Source organism: Ranitomeya imitator, chromosome 1 (genome assembly GCF_032444005.1).
Source record: "Ranitomeya imitator isolate aRanImi1 chromosome 1, aRanImi1.pri, whole genome shotgun sequence".
Classification (NCBI taxonomy): Eukaryota; Metazoa; Chordata; class Amphibia; order Anura; family Dendrobatidae; genus Ranitomeya; species Ranitomeya imitator.
The window spans coordinates 346,293,001-346,315,112 of NC_091282.1; the positions used below are offsets into that span (position 1 = coordinate 346,293,001).

At 44.7% G+C, this 22,112-nt stretch overlaps 1 protein-coding gene across 5 annotated transcripts in view; it reads right to left on the reverse strand.

The window, feature by feature from the left end:
- Nucleotides 1-22,112, reverse strand: part of THOC5 (THO complex subunit 5) — a 99,671-nt gene that overhangs the window by 70,406 nt on the left and 7,153 nt on the right. For 3 of the 5 annotated variants that reach the window (XM_069760030.1, XM_069760046.1, XM_069760035.1), the window contains exons 7-11: nucleotides 20,841-20,955; nucleotides 18,635-18,767; nucleotides 15,936-15,971; nucleotides 15,359-15,436; nucleotides 12,062-12,102 (exon numbers count right to left, since the gene is read on the reverse strand). In XM_069760030.1, coding sequence (XP_069616131.1) covers nucleotides 12,062-12,102; nucleotides 15,359-15,436; nucleotides 15,936-15,971; nucleotides 18,635-18,767; nucleotides 20,841-20,955 — 403 coding nt within the window. The remainder of the gene's footprint in view (nucleotides 1-12,061; nucleotides 12,103-15,358; nucleotides 15,437-15,935; nucleotides 15,972-18,634; nucleotides 18,768-20,840; nucleotides 20,956-22,112) is intronic. The other 2 variants (XM_069760049.1, XM_069760040.1) reach the window with 1 other exon arrangement.

The window sequence follows — 22,112 nt, forward strand, 5'->3', positions numbered from 1 at the left end:
TTTGTGACTAAAAAGTTAAATGTTCATTTTTTCCTTCCATGTTGCTTCTGCTGCTGTGAAGCACCTGAAGGGTTAATAAACTTCTTGAATGTGGTTTTGAGTACCTTGAGGGGTGCAGTTTTTAGAATGGTGTCACTTTTGGGTATTTTCAGCCATATAGACCCCTCAAACTGACTTCAAATGTGAGGTGGTCCCTAAAAAAAATGGTTTTGTAAATTTCGTTGTAAAAATGACAAATCGCTGGTCAAATTTTAACCCTTATAACTTCCTAACAAAAAAAATTTTGTTTCCAAAATTGTGCTGATGTAAAGTAAACATGTGGGAAATGTTATTTATTAACTATTTTGTGTCACATATCTCTCTGGTTTAACAGAATAAAAATTCAAAATGTGAAAATTGCGAAATTTTCAAAATTTTCGCCAAATTTCCGTGTTTATCACAAATAAATGCAGAATTTATTGACCTAAATTTACCACTAACATGAAGCCCAATATGTCACGAAAAAACAATCTCAGAACCGCTAGGATCCGTTGAAGCGTTCCTGAGTTATTACCTCATAAAGGGACACTGGTCAGAATTGCAAAAAACGGCAAGGTCTTTAAGGTCAAAATAGGCTGGGTCTTGAAGGGGTTAATGTGTATAATATATATATATATATATATATTAATGTGTATAATATATATATATATTAATGTGTATAATATATATATATATTAATGTGTATAATATATATATATATTAATGTGTATAATATATATATATATTAATGTGTATAATATATATATATATTAATGTGTATAATATATATATATATTAATGTGTATAATATATATATATATTAATGTGTATAATATATATATATATTAATGTGTATAATATATATATATATATTAATGTGTATAATATATATATATATATTAATGTGTATAATATATATATATTAATGTGTATAATATATATATATTAATGTGTATAATATATATATATTAATGTGTATAATATATATATTAATGTGTATTATATATATATTAATGTGTATAATATATATATTAATGTGTATAATATATATATATTAATGTGTATAATATATATATATTAATGTGTATAATATATATATATATATTAATGTGTATTATATATATATATTAATGTGTATAACATATATATTAATGTGTATAATATATATATATATATATTAATGTGTATAATATATATATATATATATATATATATATTAATGTGTATAATATATATATATATATTAATGTGTATAATATATATATATATATATATATATATATATATATATTAATGTGTATAATATATATATATATTAATGTGTATAATATATATATATATATTAATGTGTATAATATATATATATATATATATATATATATTAATGTGTATAATATATATATATATATATATATATATTAATGTGTATAATATATATATATATTAATGTGTATAATATATATATATATATTAATGTGTATAATATATATATATATATATATATTAATGTGTATAATATATATATATATATATATATTAATGTGTATAATATATATATATATATATATATATTAATGTGTATAATATATATATATATATATATATATTAATGTGTATAATATATATATATATATTAATGTGTATAATATATATATATATATTAATGTGTATAATATATATATATATATTAATGTGTATAATATATATATATATTAATGTGTATAATATATATATATATATTAATGTGTATAATATATATATATATTAATGTGTATAATATATATATATATTAATGTGTATAATATATATATATATATATATATATATATATATATATTAATGTGTATAATATATATATATATATATATATATATATATATATATTAATGTGTATAATATATATATATATTAATGTGTATAATATATATATATATATATTAATGTGTATAATATATATATATTAATGTGTATAATATATATATATATATATTAATGTGTATAATATATATATATATATATATTAATGTGTATAATATATATATATTAATGTGTATAATATATATATATATATTAATGTGTATAATATATATATATATTAATGTGTATAATATATATATATATATTAATGTGTATAATATATATATTATACACACATATATATATAATATATATATATATATATATATATATATATATATATATATATATATATATATACAGTGGGGCAAAAAAGTATTTAGTCAGTCAGCAATAGTGCAAGTTCCACCACTTAAAAAGATGAGAGGCGTCTGTAATTTACATCATAGGTAGACCTCAACTATGGGAGACAAACTGAGAAAAAAAAATCCAGAAAATCACATTGTCTGTTTTTTTAACATTTTATTTGCATATTATGGTGGAAAATAAGTATTTGGTCAGAAACAAAATCTCAATACTTTGTAATATATCCTTTGTTGGCAATGACAGAGGTCAAACGTTTTCTGTAAGTCTTCACAAGGTTGCCACACAATGTTTTTGGTATGTTGGCCCATTCCTCCATGCAGATCTCCTCTAGATCAAGATCTAGATCTCCTCTAGATTAAGTGGTGGAACTTGCACTATTGCTGACTGACTAAATACTTTTTTGCCCCACTGTATATATGTGTATAATATAGGGATTTTTGTGTGTACTCACCGTAAAATCCTTTTCTCCGAGCCACTCATTGGGGGACACAGGACCATGGGTTATGCTGCTGTCACTAGGAGGCTGACACTAAGCTGAGACAAAAAAGGGTTAGCTCCTCCCCTGCAGTATACACCCTCATGCTGGCATCCAGAGACCCAGTTAAGTGCAAAAGCAGTAGGATAATGAGAACAATATATCAAAAAACATTGGAACATAACATGTCAAACAACAGTCAAAGACTAAAAAAGATAACTAGCCGTAAGTCTACCAGGGTGGGTGCTGTGTCCCCCAATGAGTGGCTCGGAGAAAAGGATTTTACGGTGAGTACACACAAAAATCCCTATTTCTCCTTCGCCTCATTGGGGGACACAGGACCATGGGACGTCCCAAAGCAGTCCCTGGGAGGGAAACAATACAACCATAATAACTCCATGTACCGTCTGACTACAGGTGCGCAACGGCCGCTTGCAGGATACGCCTGCCAAGGGCCGCGTCCGCAGAGGATTGGATGTGAACATTGTAATGCTTTGTGAACGTATGTAGGCTGGACCACGTCGCGGCCTTGCAAACCTGCTCCGCTGATGCCTGGTGCCGGATGGCCCAGGAAGCACCCATCGACCGAGTGGAGTGAGCTCTAATCCCCGCCGGGATAGGACTGCCCCTGACCCGATAGGATTCCTGGATAGCAGATCGGATCCATCTGGCTATCGTGGATTTAGACGCAGCCAAACCCTTTCTGTGACCCTCCGGGAGCACGAAAAGGGCGTCCGATTTTCTGAAGTGCGCCGTTCTGGAGATGTACCTCCTGAGGGCCCGTACCACGTCCAGAGTATGGAGAGCTTTCTCGACCCTATGTTTGGGCTGCGGACAAAAGGAGGGAAGAATGATGTCCTCGTTAAGGTGGAAAGCTGAGACCACCTTCGGAAGAAACGCGGGAGAAGGACGTAGGACTACCTTGTCCTGATGAAAGGCAAGGAAAGGTGCCCGGCAGGATAGAGCGGCGAGCTCTGAAACCCTTCTGATGGACGTCACCGCTACCAGGAAGGCAACCTTCCAAGAGAGAACAGAGAGCGGAACGTCTTGAAGGGGTTCGAACGGCGGTTCCTGGAGAACCCCCAAGACCAAGTTGAGATCCCAGGTCTCCAACGGCATCCTGTAGGGAGGAACAACATGGGAGACTCCCTGAATGAAAGTCTTGACCTGAAGGTTGGTGGCGATCCTACGCTGGAACAGCACGGATAAGGCAGAGATCTGACCTTTAAGAGAGCTCAGGACCAAACCGGAATCCAGACCGGACTGAAGGAAATTCAGGATACAAGGGATGGAGAACCTGAGCGGAGGGTGCCCTCGGAGCCTGCACCAGGAGAAGAAGGTCTTCCAGACGCGGTGGTAGATAGAGGCAGAAGACGCCTTGCGAGCACTTAGCATGGTGGGGATGACCTGCTGAGAGAAACCAGCACGAGCTAGAATCCAGGTTTCAACAGCCACGCCGTTAAACGTAGGGCCCCTGAGCTCTGATGGTAGATCGGTCCTTGGCGAAGTAGGTCTGGGCGGTCTGGCAACCGCAAGGGGACGTCGGCTACGAGCTGGACGAGTTCCGCGTACCACGCGCGACGAGGCCAGTCTGGGGCGACCAGAATGACCGGAACTCCCTCCGTCCTGATCTTTCGGATGACCTTCGGCAGTAAGGGAAGAGGAGGAAACACATATGGGAGCTGAAAATGATGCCACGGAGAAATCAGCGCGTCCACTCCTATGGCCTGGGGATCCCGAGATCGAGCAATGAAGTTGTGGACTTTGGCGTTCCATCTGGACGCCATCAGATCCACGTCCGGGGTCCCCCAGCGAAGACAGATCTGGTGAAAAACTTCTGGGTGAAGTTCCCACTCCCCCAAGGCAAGGCCCTGGCGGCTCAGGAAGTCCGCCGCCCAGTTCTCGACTCCCGGAATGTGCACCGCCGAGATGATGGAGTGGTTGGTCTCGGCCCAACGAAGGATGAGGGAGACTTCCCTCATTGCCGCCCTGCTGCGGGTACCCCCCTGGTGGTTGTTGATGTAAGCCACCGCCGTGACGTTGTCCGATTGGACTCGTACTGGGTGACCCGCGAGCAGAGCGTGGAAGTGAATCAGAGCAAGTCTGATAGCACGAATCTCCAGAATGTTGATGGGGAGACTGGATTCCCGAACAGTCCAACGGCCCTGGGCCGAGTGGTGAAGAAACACCGCTCCCCAGCCCAGAAGACTGGCGTCGGTGGTTACCACTAACCAGCGGATCGGGAGGAAGGACTTCCCCTGGCGAAGAGACGGTCCCAGGGTCCACCAAATGAGAGAATGTCTGACCTGTGGGGACAGAGGACAAGGGAGGTCGAGAGAAAAGAGACTCCTGTCCCAGTTGTCCAGCAGAGCCTGTTGCAAAGGGCGGAGATGGAGTTGAGCGAAGGGAACAGCTTCGATTGCCGCAACCATCTTTCCCAGGATCTTCATGGCGAACCGAATGGTTCGCGGGCGAGAATGGCAGAGTGTACGGACTCCCTGTTGGAGCGCTTGGACCTTGGACCGAGGAAGCAAAACCAGCCCCCTTGAAGTGTCCAGGATCATTCCCAGAAAGGAGATCCGACGGGAAGGAACGGGAGATGACTTGTCTAAGTTGATCAGCCAGCCCAGGCGCGAAAGCGAATCCAGGGTAATGTGGACGCTTGACTCGCAGGCCTGAAAAGACGGGCCTTTTATGAGGAGATCGTCTAAGTAAGGTAATACGACGACTCCTCGAGAGTGAAGAATGGCCATGACAGCCGCCATGACCTTGGTGAACACCCTGGGCGCCGTGGCGAGACCGAAGGGTAAGGCCGTGAACTGGAAGTGGTCTTCTCGAATGGCAAAGCGGAGGAACCTCTGATGAGGCGGGAAAATCGGGATGTGAAGATAGGCATCCTTGATGTCTATCGAGACTAAAAATTCCCCTCTTTCCATGGAGGAGATGACCGATCTGAGCGATTCCATCCTGAAGTGCCGGACTCTCACGCACCTGTTCAGGAGCTTCAGATCCAAAATGGGACGAACTGTCCCGTCCTTCTTTGGCACGACGAAGAGGTTTGAGTAGAAGCCTCTGAACCTCTCGTGTTCCGGGACCGGCACGATGACCCCGCTCTGGCGGAGGGAGTGGATGGCGCAAAGAAGGGCGCGAGACTGAGCTCCCGAACTGGGAAGAACCGAGTTGGAGGGGGAGAGGAGAACTCTATCTTGTAGCCAGATGATACCAGATCTCTGACCCATTCGTCGTGAACGACGGAGAGCCAGGCTTGCTGAAAAAGGAGTAGACGACCGCCTACTCTTCTGGTATCGACTGGCGCCGTTCCCGAGTCATTGAGAAGGGAATCTGGGGGGTCTCGAACCTCTGGTTCGGGGCTGCCTCGGTTTCCCGCGCCAGGAGGGATTAGGTCTGAAGGATGGACGAGCGTCTCTGTCTGCGCGGGCGGAGCGGTCCGATCTGGGAAGGCCAGAGGGATTGGACCAGGCAGAGTTGGTACGAAAAGGCCGAAAACGAAAATAAGGCTGGCGCTGGAAAGCCGCCTTGGGCCTCTGTTGGGGAAGAAACTTGCTCTTTCCCCCTGTGGCGTCGGAAATAAGCTGGTCAAGCTTTTCGCCGAAAAGACGCCCGCTTTGAAAAGGGAGAGAAATCAGGGATTTTTTAGAGGAAGAATCTGCACGCCAATCTCTGAGCCAAAGGGCCCGTCTAATAGCGATGGCGTTGGAAGCCGCCGAAGCAGCGCAATTTGCCGCGTCGAGAGATGCGAACATAACATAATCACTGGCCATGGCTAGCTGCTTAGCCAGGTCCGCCATCTCAGAGGGGAGATCCTGCTCATTAATGGATTTCGCTAGGGCATGCGCCCAGGAAACCATAGCCTTGGACACCCAAGCCGCGGCGAAGGAGGGAGACAGGGACGAGCCAGAGGCTTCGTACACAGAGCGAGCTAGAGAGTCTATCTGGCGTTCGGTGGGGCTCTTAATTGAAGCGCCCTCCGGGACTGAGAGAAGAGTCTTAGAAGCCAGGCGCGAGACTGGCGGATCTATCGTAGGGGGCTCCGTCCAGTCTTTCACGAGATCAGCTGAGAAGGGATACTTGGAAACCAAGTCCTTCTTTCCCGTGAAGCGCTTGTCTGGGCGCTCCCTGTGATGCCTGACAATATCCAGGAAGGCTGGATGAGAGGCAAAAGATTTGTGAGAACGCTTGGTTCTGGAAAAGGAGACCGCGTGTTCCGGAGCGGAATTAGAATCGTCATCCACCTTTAGTGCGTGATTGACTGCTACGATGAGGGAGTCAACCGTGGCTCTGAACTCCGGAGCCTCCGGATCCAAAGAAATTTCAGACTCATGGTCAGAGTCCTGAACGCTGCGAGCCCCCAAAGAGGGTGAGCGAGAGGTGGAGCTGCCAGAGTCTGAGTGGCGAGGAGAACGCTCCGGAGAGGTAGTACGGGTCCGTTTTCTGGACGACCGTGCCTCTTTAAGAGGAGAGCGGCCCCTGCTGGCCGACGATTCCCCTGCTATGGAGGGATCTCTTAGCACCTGTAGCGGATTGCCTCGTTCCCCGGGAGGATTTTGAATGGATTTGATGGCGTTAGCTAAAAAATCCATGGACTGAGAAAGAGAGGCGACCCACGGGGGGGGGGGCTAGGTACGCCAGGGTCGGCGGCGGTGGAGGGCTCCTGGGCACATGGGGCATCGCAGGCAGAGCAGAGGGGAGAGCTTTGAGGCCTGGGAAGTGGGGCCTGGCAGGTGGTACACGCAGAAAAAAAAGGTTGTATGTACCTTAGAGGATTTTTTAGACCTTGACTGCGACATGATGCTAATGCAGAAAAAAATTTACGGGGTCTATATAGGGTAACCAGTGTCTGAGAGGGCGCTGCAGAGGGGAGCTAACGATGTCTCCTTACCCCGGTCCTGTGTCCCGCTATCCAGGAGAGACGAACTGCTGAGATATTCAGTCTGAGAAGAGGAAGCAGGCTGCACGTGGGCCACTGACGCACCAGAGATGCGACAGGCAGGAGCTGTGGCGCTGAGGAGAGGGGCCAAGATGGCCGCCGAGATCAGGAAGAGAAATCTCGGCGGCTGTGAGAAGCGCCAGGAGCGGGGGGGCGGCGCCGCTGACACTGACTGGAGTGGGCGGGGCTTAACGGCGGCGACCAGCGGCTAGGCCGAAGCCGGGAGGCTAAATTTGCGGCCTCGGCCCGGCGCGCGGTCGCGAGCGCCGGAAAAAGAAAGGGACACCGCCCAAAAAGCCTGCAGATGGAGCCCAGGGATGAGGAGCCCTCCTGACCGCTGGCGACCCCCCCCAAATCCCCCCACCGGGCACTTACCCTGAAATGGAGGTGAGAGGGTGCCATATGGAGGTGCCATGCATAGGAACGGTGTAGGGGTTGGGAAGCCTTCTATCCACCGACCCCACATGGGGGGTGGAGAGGAACCGTCCACCACCTGAGTCACAAGTCACATTGGTGATGCAGTGTGGTCTGCACGGACGCCACTGGGATAAAGCCACTGTACAGCCGAGGGTAGGACCTGGTGGACAGGGCAGATGTCCGGCAATAAAAAGGCCTGGCTGCAGAGGAGGATACTGGAGGTAGGAACACCAGTGCTCGTCTGTATAACAAAAAGGGGAGATCGGGGCCCATTAGGGGAGAAACCGTCGCCCAAAAAAGGACAGCTCAGGCAGTGGCTCCCACGACGCAGGAGAGGATACGGAGAGGTGAAACTCCCGTGCTCGCCTGTTGTTGGTTCGGGGGAGATCGGACCTTAGAAGAATCCGTCGCCCCCTTCGTCCGGAAAAAGGAAAAAGAAAAAGGAAAAAGAGAAAAAAAAACCAAAAGGGTTAAAAATCAGTGTGCCTCCTACGGACACTAAGCTTAAACTGGGTCTCTGGATGCCAGCATGAGGGTGTATACTGCAGGGGAGGAGCTAACCCTTTTTTGTCTCAGCTTAGTGTCAGCCTCCTAGTGACAGCAGCATAACCCATGGTCCTGTGTCCCCCAATGAGGCGAAGGAGAAATATATATATATATATATATTAATGTGTATAATATATATATATATATATATATATATATATATATATATATATATATATATATATATATATTATACATTAATATATATTATACATTAATATATATTATACATTAATATATGTCCATCGGAGCACCTCCAACAGGGCTTGTCGGGCCGAGCTGGGCAGATTCCCTCTACACCTAACAGTTCTAAAGAGGGCGCTGTCATTCTGGGCTCACCTGCATAGGAGCAATCCAAGCTCCCATCACCATAAAGCCCTGATACATGTGAAACAGAAAATCCAGAACCCTCGGAACAGCCCAGCCAAACCCAACCGGACCAGAACACCAATCACAACCACCTGACAAAAGCCGGACTCAGGAAGATGGCAGACGAAGGCCAGGAGAGGTATGTCAGTGACTGGAAGAATGATATCATCAGCTCACAGAAACTGACCATGTACCGGAGCCTACAGAGAGACTAGACTGGCGCCATATCTTGAGAAACTACCGGACCCCAGAGATCGCCAGATCCTGAGCCGATCTAGACTCAGCGCCCACAGTCTGGCCATCGAATGCGGCTGACACAGGCAGAACTACAAGCCCAGGGAGGAAAGACTGTGCCAACACTGCGACCAGGAGGCCATAGAGGACGAAACCCACTTCCTGCTACACTGCTCCAAATACTCAGCAGTGAGGGACACACTTCAGGAGACTCTCACATCTCTTCCCAGACTTCATCACCATGAAGGAGGAAGAGAAAACATATATCCTACTGGGAGAAGAAAAGAGAGCGGTGGAGATAGCAGCGCGGTATGTGAGCAAATGTCATAGACTGCGAGAAAGAACTATGATGCCATGGACTATAGCCCCCCACAATGGATCTGCCCCATCCACCCCTCCCCTATGCCATGGACTATAGCCCCCACCCTGGATCTGCCCCAATCCACCTCCCACACAACATCCCCACAGTCCCTATTGCCTTTATACACTTGCTTTGGCAAAACTGATGTGTATTTGGTCCTGCCAATAAAGCTTCTCTGAATTATATATATATATACAGGTCCTTCTCAAAAAATTAGCATATAGTGTTACATTTCATTATTTACCATAATGTAATGATTACAATTAAACTTTCATATATTATAGATTCATTATCCACCAACTGAAATTTGTCAGGTCTTTTATTGTTTTAATACTGATGATTTTGGCATACAACTCCTGATAACCCAAAAAACCTGTCTCAATAAATTAGCATATTTCACCCATCCAATCAAATAAAAGTGTTTTTTAATAACAAACAAAAAAACCAACAAATAATAATGTTCAGTTATGCACTCAATACTTGGTCGGGAATCCTTTGGCAGAAATGACTGCTTCAATGCGGCGTGGCATGGAGGCAATCAGCCTGTGACACTGCTGAGATGTTATGGAGGCCCAGGATGCTTCAATAGCGGCCTTAAGCTCATCCAGAGTGTTGGGTCTTGCGTCTCTCAACTTTCTCTTCACAATATCCCACAGATTCTCTATGGGGTTCAGGTCAGGAGAGTTGGCAGGCCAATTGAGCACAGTAATACCATGGTCAGTAAACCATTTACCAGTGGTTTTGGCACTGTGAGCAGGTGCCAGGTCGTGCTGAAAAATGAAATCTTCATCTCCATAAAGCATTTCAGCCGATGGAAGCATGAAGTGCTCCAAAATCTCCTGATAGCTAGCTGCATTGACCCTGCCCTTGATGAAACACAGTGGACCAACACCAGCAGCTGACATGGCACCCCACACCATCACTGACTGTGGGTACTTGACACTGGACTTCAGGCATTTTGGCATTTCCTTCTCCCCAGTCTTCCTCCAGACTCTGGCACCTTGATTTCCGAATGACATGCAAAATTTGCTTTCATCAGAAAAAAGTACTTGGGACCACTTAGCAACAGTCCAGTGCTGCTTCTCTGTAGCCCAGGTCAGGCGCCTCTGCCGCTGTTTATGGTTCAAAAGTGGCTTTACCTGGGGAATGCGGCACCTGTAGCCCATTTCCTGCACACGCCTGTGCACGGTGGCTCTGGATGTTTCCACACCAGACTCAGTCCACTGCTTCCTCAGGTTCCCCAAGGTCTGGAATCGGTCCTTCTCCACAATCTTCCTCAGGGTCCGGTCTCCTCTTCTCGTTGTACAGCGTTTTCTGCCACATTGTTTCCTTCCAACAGACTTACCATTGAGGTGCCTTGATACAGCACTCTGGGAACAGCCTATTTGTTGAGAAATTTCTTTCTGGGTCTTACCCTCTTGCTTGAGGGTGTCAATGATGGCCTTCTTGACATCTGTCAGGTCGCTAGTCTTAAGCCCCCGTCACACACAGCGAGATCGCTAGCGAGATCGCTGCTGAGTCACAAGTTTTGTGACGCAACAGCGACCTCAGTAGCGATCTCGCTATGTGTGACACGTAGCAGCGATCAGGCCCCTGCTGTGAGATCGCTGGTCGTGTCGGAATGGCCTGGGCCATTTTTTGATCGTTGAGGTCCCGCTGGGTAGCACACATCGCTGTGTTTGACACCTTACCAACGACCTCGCTGACAGGACGTCCCATTGAATCATCATGAAATAGCATCGTTCTACAGGTCGCTACAGTTCGCCGCATCGCTGCTGCGTCGTTGGGGAGATCGCACTGTGTGACATCTCACCAGCGACCACATAGCGACGCTTGAGCGATCCCTGACAGGTCATATCGTTGTTGGAATCGCTCAAGCGTCGCTATGTGTGACGGGGCCTTTACCCATGATGGGGGTTTTGAGTAATGAACCAGGCAGGGAGTTTATAAAAGCCTCAGGTATCTTTTGCATGTGTTCAGAGTTAATTAGTTGATTCAGAAGATTAGGGTAATAGGTCGTTTAGAGAACCTTTTCTTGATATGCTAATTTATTGAGACAGGTTTTTTGGGTTATCAGGAGTTGTATGCCAAAATCATCAGTATTAAAACAATAGAAGACCTGACAAATTTCAGTTGGTGGATAATGAATCCATAATATATGAAAGTTTAATTGTAATCATTACATTATGGTAAATAATGAAATTTAACACTATATGCTAATTTTTTGAGAAGGACCTGTATGTGCAGCTAAAAAAGCACATATATATATATACACACACACACATACATATACACACACACACAATATATACATACTTCCAACTTCTTCAGTGAGTCAGTTATAAGGCACCTTGTAGAGCCTGAACTGAATATACCTGTATGATCAGGTTTAATCAAAAATGTTTGTTGTTTTTTTATTAAAAATTTAAAAGTAATTCAAACAAAAAAAAAAAAAATCAGTATCTCTCACCGTTGTCTGCTCCTCCTCAGCATCAGAATCACTTTCATCATCTAAGAGAAAATCAAGCAGAAATATTAAAACCTATACTGTTTAAAAAGTTTGCTATACATTGGGCGCATATAGTTTTTGACATTTAACTGACATATTTTGTGCAGCAAACATCAAGTGATCAGAAATGTAAAGACACTGCCATTTAGCGTCTGTAACTTTCCTTTAAAGTTTAAAGATATATTTAAAGTGGACCTGTCAAGAGGTCAAAACCAGCCAGTTTTTACAGTTATTTCTGTTGCTCCCATGATGTGCGTTTTTTTTTTGTTTGTTTTATAACAGACATATGGTTCTAGTGATTGGACCCTTTTTGGTTAGTACTAATTTTTATAGTCTTTATAAAGGGAATTTGACTCCGGATTCCCTGGGGGCATGCAATTTCTCTGCAATATGGTCCAGTGAGACCCTATGACAGTGATGGCGAACCTTTTAGAGACCAAGTGCCTAAACTGCAACCCAAAACCCACTCATTCATCACAAAGTGTCAACATGGCAATTTAACCTGAATACTGAGGTTTTAGTTAAAAAATAACCACAACTCATGCAGAGAGCAGGCGAAGGCAGCAGAGCGCAGTCACAGACCGGAGCAGGAATATGCTTCCTATCCTGGTATATGCACCTACATCCTGGTACATGCTCTCCCCCCACTCATCCTGGTATATTCCCTTCCCCAATCCATGTATATATGCCCTTCATCCTTGTAAATGTCACCCCATCCTCCCTGCGTCACTGTTCAACTAATAGAAAAGGGGGGGGGGGAAGGAACACACCAAATATATTACTACTCACCTTCCTTCTTTCTTTTCCCCTGTCATGTCGTATTCTGAAGCCAACAGCTGAGTTCAGCGCCCGAGCGACAGGAGGTGCATGACGTCACTGATATGTGCCCAGTTGTGTACTTGCGTTACGGTGCACGGACCCGGCAAGTTCGTGTGCTGCATGCAATACACTTCAGCTGGATCTGTGTCCGAGGACAAAGATCCAGCTGAAGGGCTGGCGTCGCAGGGTTTTTCACCCACCAGCCTCGGTCCAGCAAGGCATAACGGCGATTACGCGCTTGCCCACTGGGAGGGCTCTGCGTGCCAAAAGTTCACCACTGCTGCCCTATGAGAACCACCCCATGGTAATGATCATTAACATAAGATTAATCCCCAATCCCCACAGTTTTAAGCGTGCCCTAAAAACTCATTTGTTCAGACTGGCCTACCGCCTCAATGCATTAATGTAAGGATCCCTGTGTGGCCTATTTAAAAAAAAAAAAAAAAAAAATTGTTCTCATTCACTTTATGCAGTTAATAGCCCTCTGTGTCTGTACTGCTACATACTTAGGCAGTTAACTGGTTCATGCAGCTTTACATGAACACCTGAGCCTTACACTATGGCCGGTCCGAATAACTAAAGCAATTGTTACCATCCACCTCTCGTGTCTCCCCTTTTCCTCATAGTTTGTAAGCTTGCGAGCAGGGCCCTCATTCCTCCTGGTATCTGTTTTGAACTGTATTTCTGTTATGCTGTAATGTCTATTGTCTGTACAAGTCCCCTCTATAATTTGTAAAGCGCTGCGGAATATGTTGGCGCTATATAAATAAAAATTATTATTATTATTATAAGCACGGAATAAAAATGCCCATATCACTGTTGCATATGAAAGAAAAAATACAAAAACTGGAATATTCAGAGGCCCAACAGGAATAAAATAAGACCAAAAAGATGCCACTGACAAGAAACTATGGATTTTACAGACTTTCTCAAGATTATCATGATTAAGACAGAGTCTTTTTTGCGTCTTATCTTGTCCAATCTCACATTATTATAGCGCCATTTATTCCATGGCGCTTTACATGTGAGGAGGGGTATACAGAAAAAAACAAGTACAGTAATCTTAATCAATACAAGTCATAACTGGTACAGGAGGAGAGAGGACCCTGCCCGCGAGGGCTCACAATCTACAAGGGATGGGTAAGGATACAGTAGGTGAGGGTAGAGCTGGTCGTGTAGTAGTTTGGTTGATCGGTGGTTACTGCAGGTTGAAGGCTTTTCAGAAGAGGTGGGTCTTCGGGTTCCTTTTAAAAAGGTTTCCATGGTAGGCGAGATTGATATGTTTTGGAGAGTTCCAGAGTAGGGTGATGCACGAGAGAAATCTTGTATGCGATTGTGGGAAGAGGAGATAAGAGGGGAGTAGAGTAGGAGATCTTGTGAGGATCGGAGGTTGCGTGTAGGTAAGTACCGGGAGACGAGGTCACAGTTGTATGGAGGAGACAGGTTGTGGATGGATGGCTTTGTATGCCATGGTTAGAGTTTTGAACCGTAGTCTTTGTGTAATGGGGAGCCAGTGCACAGATTGACAGAGGGGAGAGGCCGGGGAATAGCGGGGGGGCGGGAGATGAGGGCATGGACTAATGTTTTTTTTTGCAGATTCTTGGTTGAGGATTGTACAAATATTTTTGAGCTGAAGGCGGCAGGAAGTGGAAAGGGTTTGGATATGTGGTTTGAAGGAGACATCAATGTCAAGGATTACCCCGAGGCAGCGAGCTTGTGGGACTGGGAGAGTGGGCAGCAGTTTACTCTAATGGATGGGTTCCTTGGGGGGGTTCAGTGAGAGTGTGGAAAGATGATGAACTCTGTTTGTCCATATTAAGTTTTAAAAATCTAAGGAAGAAGAAAGATGAAATAGCGAACAGACATTGTGGGATTCTGGTTAGCAGGGAGGCGATATCTGGTCCAGAGATGTAGATCTGTGTGTCGTCAGCATAGAGAGGATACTGAAAGCTGTGAGATTCTATGAGCTGTCTGAGGCCAAAGGTGTAAATGGAGAAGAGCAGGGGCCCAAGGACTGAACCTTGCGGGACTCCGACAGATAAGGGGCGAGGTGAGGAGGTGGTGTGCACGTGGGAGAGACTGAATGTCCGGTCTGTTAGGTATGACGAGATCCAAGATAGGGCCAGGTCTGTGATGCCAAGGGATGAGAGGGTCTGTAGTAATAGGGAATGGTCCACTGTGTCAAAAGGCAGACGATCACACTTCAGAACTGCATTATACAAGTACTAAATAATATACTGCAATATTGCAATGATTGGAAAAAATAAACAAGAAACACAATATCTTGCTAAGAAAAATCGTATGTGCACACGATTTGAGACATTACACAGCTAGAACAGCTAGGACTCTTCCTTCCATAGCAGATCTTTATGTTGACAGGATATAACAACGCTTCCATAGGAAAGACCCCCTTACATTTTTCCATGTTTGATTATATACCTTGAGAATCCTCAGGTGGTTTATATAAAGCTTTTGCTTCTTCAACACTCCCTTCAATGCTGACCACAAGCTTCTTGTCTACGACACAAGATGGAAAAATTCATTCATCAATTATAAATGGCACAAAAAGAAACGAAAACGATGTACTTTCTGCTCCAGCCATGTGAATAATAAGTGTCATATGTCAATCTGAATGTATATACAAATGAATAGCATTTAGTGTAACCCTACTGCAGATATGCATGTACTAATTAACATCATGGTGTCATTAATAGATATAGGAATATAGTCAATACTGATTTTTTTCCGGATAAAATCTCAGAACATTTTCGCATGCATGAGTCATGCAATCACCACTGGTAATGCGCTAAGCCCCAGACCACGAAACAGTTTTAGAACAGCAAAAGCTCAATAGTCAGCACACAGTGAAGCAACACCCCAGGAGACGTGTGGCCGTCACAGCATCTCTCTCATTTACAAATCAGAGCCAAAATTCATACCGGAAGTGAAATGCAATTTTGAAATTTATCACACAGGAAAAAAGTGACAAAAAGCTGAACAGAAGATGAATACTCACCCTGCCGATAGGGTTGGGAGTAACTCTTCATGTGGGCTGACATCAGGGAAAAAGGGGAAATGGGTAGAGAAAGAGCAAGACATAAATTAAGAGAGTAAACAGTGTCCAGAGAATGTATGATTGGACAGCAAGGAAGAGGAGAAGAGCGTGGTGACAGCAAGGAGGAGGAGAAGAGCGTGGTGACAGCAAGGAGGAGAAGAAGAGCGTGGTGACAGCAAGGAGGAGGAGAAGAGCGTGGTGACAGCAACGAGGAGGAGAAGAGCGTGGTGACAGCAACGAGGAAGAGAAGAGCGTGGTGACAGCAACGAGGAAGAGAAGAGCGTGGTGACAGCAACGAGGAGGAGAAGAGCGTGGTGACAGCAACGAGGAGGAGAAGAGCGTGGTGACAGCAACGAGGAGGAGAAGAGCGTGGTGACAGCAACGAGGAGGAGAAGAGCGTGGTGACAGCAACGAGGAGGAGAAGAGCGTGGTGACAGCAACGAGGAGGAGAAGAGCGTGGTGACAGCAACGAGGAGGAGAAGAGCGTGGTGACAGCAACGAGGAGGAGAAGAGCGTGGTGACAGCAACGAGGAAGAGAAGAGCGTGGTGACAGCAACGAGGAGGAGAAGAGCGTGGTGACAGCAACGAGGAGGAGAAGAGCGTGGTGACAGCAACGAGGAGGAGAAGAGCGTGGTGACAGCAACGAGGAGGAGAAGAGCGTGGTGACAGCAACGAGGAGGAGAAGAGCGTGGTGACAGCAACGAGGAGGAGAAGAGCGTGGTGACAGCAACGAGGAGGAGAAGAGCGTGGTGACAGCAACGAGGAGGAGAAGAGCGTGGTGACAGCAACGAGGAGGAGAAGAGCGTGGTGACAGCAACGAGGAGGAGAAGAGCGTGGTGACAGCAAGGAGGAGGAGAAGAGCGTGGTGACAGCAAGGAGGAGGAGAAGAGCGTGGTGACAGCAAGGAGGAGGAGAAGAGCATGGTGACAGCAAGGAGGAGGAGAAGAGCATGGTGACAGCAAGGAGGTGAGAAGAGCATGGTGACAGCAAGGAGGAGGAGAAGAGCATGGTGACAGCAAGGAGGAGGAGAAGAGCATGGTGACAGCAAGGAGGAGGAGAAGAGCATGGTGACAGCAAGGAGGAGGAGAAGAGCATGGTGACAGCAAGGAGGAGGAGAAGAGCATGGTGACAGCAAGGAGGAGGAGAGATTGGAGACAGCAAGGAGAAGAGTATGGGGATATATTATGTCATGACAACAAGGAAAATAGAGCATCGAGAGATCCTAGATCTTGAAAGAAAACATAAAAACTGTTGACAAAGTAATGTGTCCTGACAGTATGGAAAAGGTGTGCTGACATTCTGTACTATTCAAAAAGGAGAAGAGTGATGATTAGCGCTGTCCTGACAGCAAGGAAAAATATTGGTTCTTAGTTTAACATTCTGTTCAGACTGTATAAAGCCCACTGCCAAGTCACAGCAAACCTATAAGTGGGTCCTAACTTCTATTCCCTTAAAGCAAAGGAGTCGTGTGCTAACTAGGGTGGCAGTGACAATGCACAAGCAGAGCGGGCGGCCTGGTGCTTCACAGCGACCATGCCGAAGGACTTGTTGTATATGATTCCTGACCGCCCCACAAGCACAAAACCACAGCAAGAATGGCTGCCACAGCACCCACAACAAATGAAACGAGCAATGGAAAATCACCTTCCTCAAGCTCTGAAGTGAGAGCAAATATAGGCTGGACCCAGTTTTTCTGCAGTCTCCTGCTAATTTAAAATCAGCTTCTAAGGGTACCGTCACACTATAACATTTCGATCGCTACGACGGTACGATTCGTGACGTTCCAGCGATATCGTTACGATATCGCTGTGTCTGACACGCAGCAGCGATCAGGGATCCTGCTGAGAATCGTACGTCATAGCAGATCGTATGGAACTTTCTTTCATCGCTGGTTCTCCCGCTGTCATCGCTAGATCGGTGTGTGTGACACCGATCTAGCGATGCGATCCAGCGATGCGTTCGCTTGTAACCAGGGTAAACATCGGGTAACTAAGCGCAGGGACCGTGCTTAGTTACCCGATGTTTACCCTGGTTACAAGCGTTAAACTAAAAAAAAAAAAAACAGCACATACTTACATTCTGGTGTCCGTCAGGTCCCTTGCCGTCTGCTTCCCGCACTGTGACTGCCGGCCGTAAAGTGAAAGCAGAGCACAGCGGCTGTGCTTTCACTTTCACTTTACGGCCGGCAGTCACTGAGTGCGGGAACCAGACTGCAAGGGACCGGACGGACACCAGAATGTAAGTATGTGCTGTTTTTTTTTTTTTTAAGTTTTACGCTTGTAACCAGGGTAAACATCGGGTAACTAAGCGCGGTCCTGCGCTTAGTTACCCGATGTTTACCCTGGTTACCCAGGGACCTCGGCATCGTTGGTCGCTGGAGAGCTGTCTGTGTGACAGCTCTCCAGCGACCACACTACGATTTACCTACGATCACGGCAAGGTCATATCGCTGGTCGTGATCGTAGGTAAATCGTATAGTGTGACGGTACCCTAACTTCGTCGAGTTCGCTACTGAAGCTTATACAAATACAATTGTAACAATTCAATTTTACAACACAAAAGTGATGCAACTATTGGGAACCACATGTCTTTAAAGCTATAATCTGGACTTGGTAAATGGAATCATAAAATAGGAAAGGGTCTTAGAAAACCACACTCACCACATGCCTGGCTGTAGGCACTAGCCTGAACAAAGAGCACATACAGGGGTGCTGGTAGATGTCGTGCGATCTCATACTGTTTGTGCAAACAGTCAAACGGCATTGACAGATACTCCTGTACTGGCAAAGAAGCCTGAGGAGAGAAAATTAACATGTCAAACTTCCACAGCCCTGTACTGTGGTTAAATTCAGTAGCACATAAAAAAGCATTCATCCATGTTCTATCATGTTCTGAGATAGCAACCCATTTCTCCCACAAAACATTAAAGGGGATGTCCGGGAACAAGATCCTGAAGAGCCGCCAATCCTTTGGATAGGTCAATATTAGATCATTGGGGGTGGTTCATCAGCAAATACTTGGTGCCACAGCATAACCCAAAGATGGAGGGAAATAACCATGACTAGAAGTTCAAAAAATGAATTAGAAAACCGACAAGAGGAGAACTCCTCCAAACAAACTATAAATAACAAATCTGTATTGTATATTCATGACATTAAAAAACACAAAAGAAGGAAATGAAATGCAGGAAATAAATATTCTTATTTAAATATAGATACAATATTTTCCATTGTCAGGTTTACTTTTATTAGGCCAATAGCACTTTTTAACTTAATAACTAGCACTATATTGTCCAGCAGGTGGAGCTGTTGATTTATATACACATACACTTATCAATTTAAATAATTTGCAATCACTTAAGACTTCCCAAAATATCTTCTCTGAATACATGTAGATTAATTATTTATATACTAAGGCGGTGGAAAATATTGATTATCTTTATTTGGTCACATGACTGTAAATTTCTTTTAGAGGCTGACTTCATATTAAATGTACCAGTGATTCTCACATGTTACTAAGACACCACCTATTTATTCTTTGCATTGCATCTCCTTTTATGTGTTAATATTGTCATGAATATTCAATAAAAATTTGTTATTTCTTCTTGGTGCCGCAGTAGTCAGAAGTACACATTGTACAGAGTAGGACCACCACAGATCTTTATATTCAGTAGACACTGTTCTCAGGTATTACAGCTATGCTTCTAATAAAAAAAAAAAAAAAAAAAAAAAAAGCCTTCCAAGTTCCAGTACCTGAAAACATCCACCAGATCTGTGGAATTGGTAAGCCACAGCACTGGTCACTACTGAGAATTTACATAAAGTGCAGAACAGATTCGTCTCACCTAAACCTACTCCACAGCACTCCCTCACTACTGAGCATGTGCATAAAGTGCAACACGGACTCCGCTCACCTATACCTTCGACCCCACAGCACTGCCTCACTACTGAGCATGTGCAGAAAGTGCAGCACAGATTCATCTCACCTAAACCTCCGACCCCACAGCACTGGTCACTACTGAGCATGTGCATAAAGTGAAGCACAGATTCATCTCACCTAAACCTCCGACCTCACAGCACTGGTCACTACTGAGCATGTGCATAAAGTGAAGCACAGATTCATCTCACCTAAACCTCCGACCTCACAGCACTGGTCACTACTGAGTATGTGCATAAAGTGAAGCACAGATTTATCTCACCTAAAAGCAGAGATCCTTAGACCAGGAACAGACATTTATAGGACATTTCATAACTTTCCCAAAGTCTTATGAAAACATTTATAGCACATCCTACACTGAACTACTGTGCCCAATTTATTATATATTTTAGGAGTCCGTCCATTTTATACCGACTCCACAGCCCTACTATCCACTGTAGAGAGTGTGGAGCTGTGGAGTTCCAGCTTGATAGACTTTCATTGCAGGAAATGCCAACAGTTCATCGGTGTGAGGTGCCGTGTATTGGCCCTCCCAGTCTTACGATCTAGCCCAAGCATGGATCGTCAATATGGAAAACCCTTTTAATCTATAAAGCTACATCTGGTGACAACAAAAAATACTGGTATATGGGATTACAGCTATTTTTCGCCATAACTGAATGGGAAAATTATATCAAATTCATCTATTTTTCAATTGTTTATTAACTACAGCAAGTGACAAGCGGAGTGTTTCCAATTTGTGATCAGTGATAATCACACTGGTATCCTAGCCTATCGACTTAGGTATTACCAGGCAAGAGCCAAAATTAATGTTGGCAGCAAACAAAAGGCAGAGGTGACAGCACAGCGAGCAGGTTGTTAAAGTAACTGTTAAAGGCACAGACTATGAGGATATGAAATGCTGGGACGTTATTCAGTTAGAGAAATAACCTGCATAATGCTTTGAAGCTGTGGCTGGAGACTGTTCAGATATTCCTTCTTCACTTCAATCTCCTTTAAAATCTTCTCCCTAATGGCCAAACTCTCCTTGTACTTTTCTGCCAACCTATAAAGGCCAAGGGAAAAAAAAAATGATAATGCTTTTCTAAAATGTGAACATTGCTTAGAAATGTGATATTGGGTAGAATGACATCATTATGGACAAATATAACAAAATGTTCTTGACATGTGTATGAGAAACCTGGTGGTGTAAAGATCTATCAGAGCGGAACAATTACCGTATATACTCGAGTATAAGCCGAGATTTTCAGCCCAAATTTTTGGGCTGAAAGTGCCCCTCTCGGCTTATACTCGAGTCAATGTGGGTGGCAGGGTCGGCGGGTGAGGGCGCTGAGGTATACTTACCTAGTCCCAGCGATCCTCGCGCTGTCCCTGCCGTCCCACGGGCTTCTGTGCTGCAGCTTCTTCCCCTCTTCAGCGGTCACGTGGGACCGCTCATTACAGAAATGAATAAGCGGCTCCACCTCCCATAGGGGCGGAGCCGCCTATTCATTCCTCTAATCAGCGGTGCCGGTGACCGCTGACAGGAAGAGCTGCGGCACCGAAGACCAGGCAGAGGGACAGCGCGAGGATCGCCAGGACTAGGTAAGTATAGCATATTCACCTGTCCTCGTTCCAGCCGCCGGGCGCCGCTCCATATTCCCGGCGTCTGCGCTCTGACTGTTCAGGCAGAGGGCGCGATGACGCATACAGTGTGCGCGGCGCCCTCTGCCTGATCAGTCAGAGCAGAGACGCCGGGAAGATGGAGGCGCCGGGAAGATGGAGGCGCCGGAACGAGACGCCGGGAGCTGCAATCAAGGGAGGTGAGTATGTGTTTTTTTTTTTTATTGCAGCAGCGGCGGCAGAGATTTCTATGGGGCACAATGAACGGTGCAGAGCACCGTATATGGCACAGCAATGGGGCACAATGAACGGTGCAAAGCACCGTATATGGCACAGCAATGGGGCACAATGAACGGTGCAGAGCACCGTATATGGCACAGCAATGGGGCACAATGAACGGTGCAGAGCACCGTATATGGCACAGCAATGGAACCGGTTGCTCAGGAAGGATATAATGGAACTAGAGAGAGTACAAAGGAGGGCAACAAAATTAATAAAGGGGATGGGAGAACTACAATACCCAGATAGATTAGCGAAATTAGGATTATTTAGTCTAGAAAAAAGACGACTGAGGGGCGATCTAATAACCATGTATAAGTA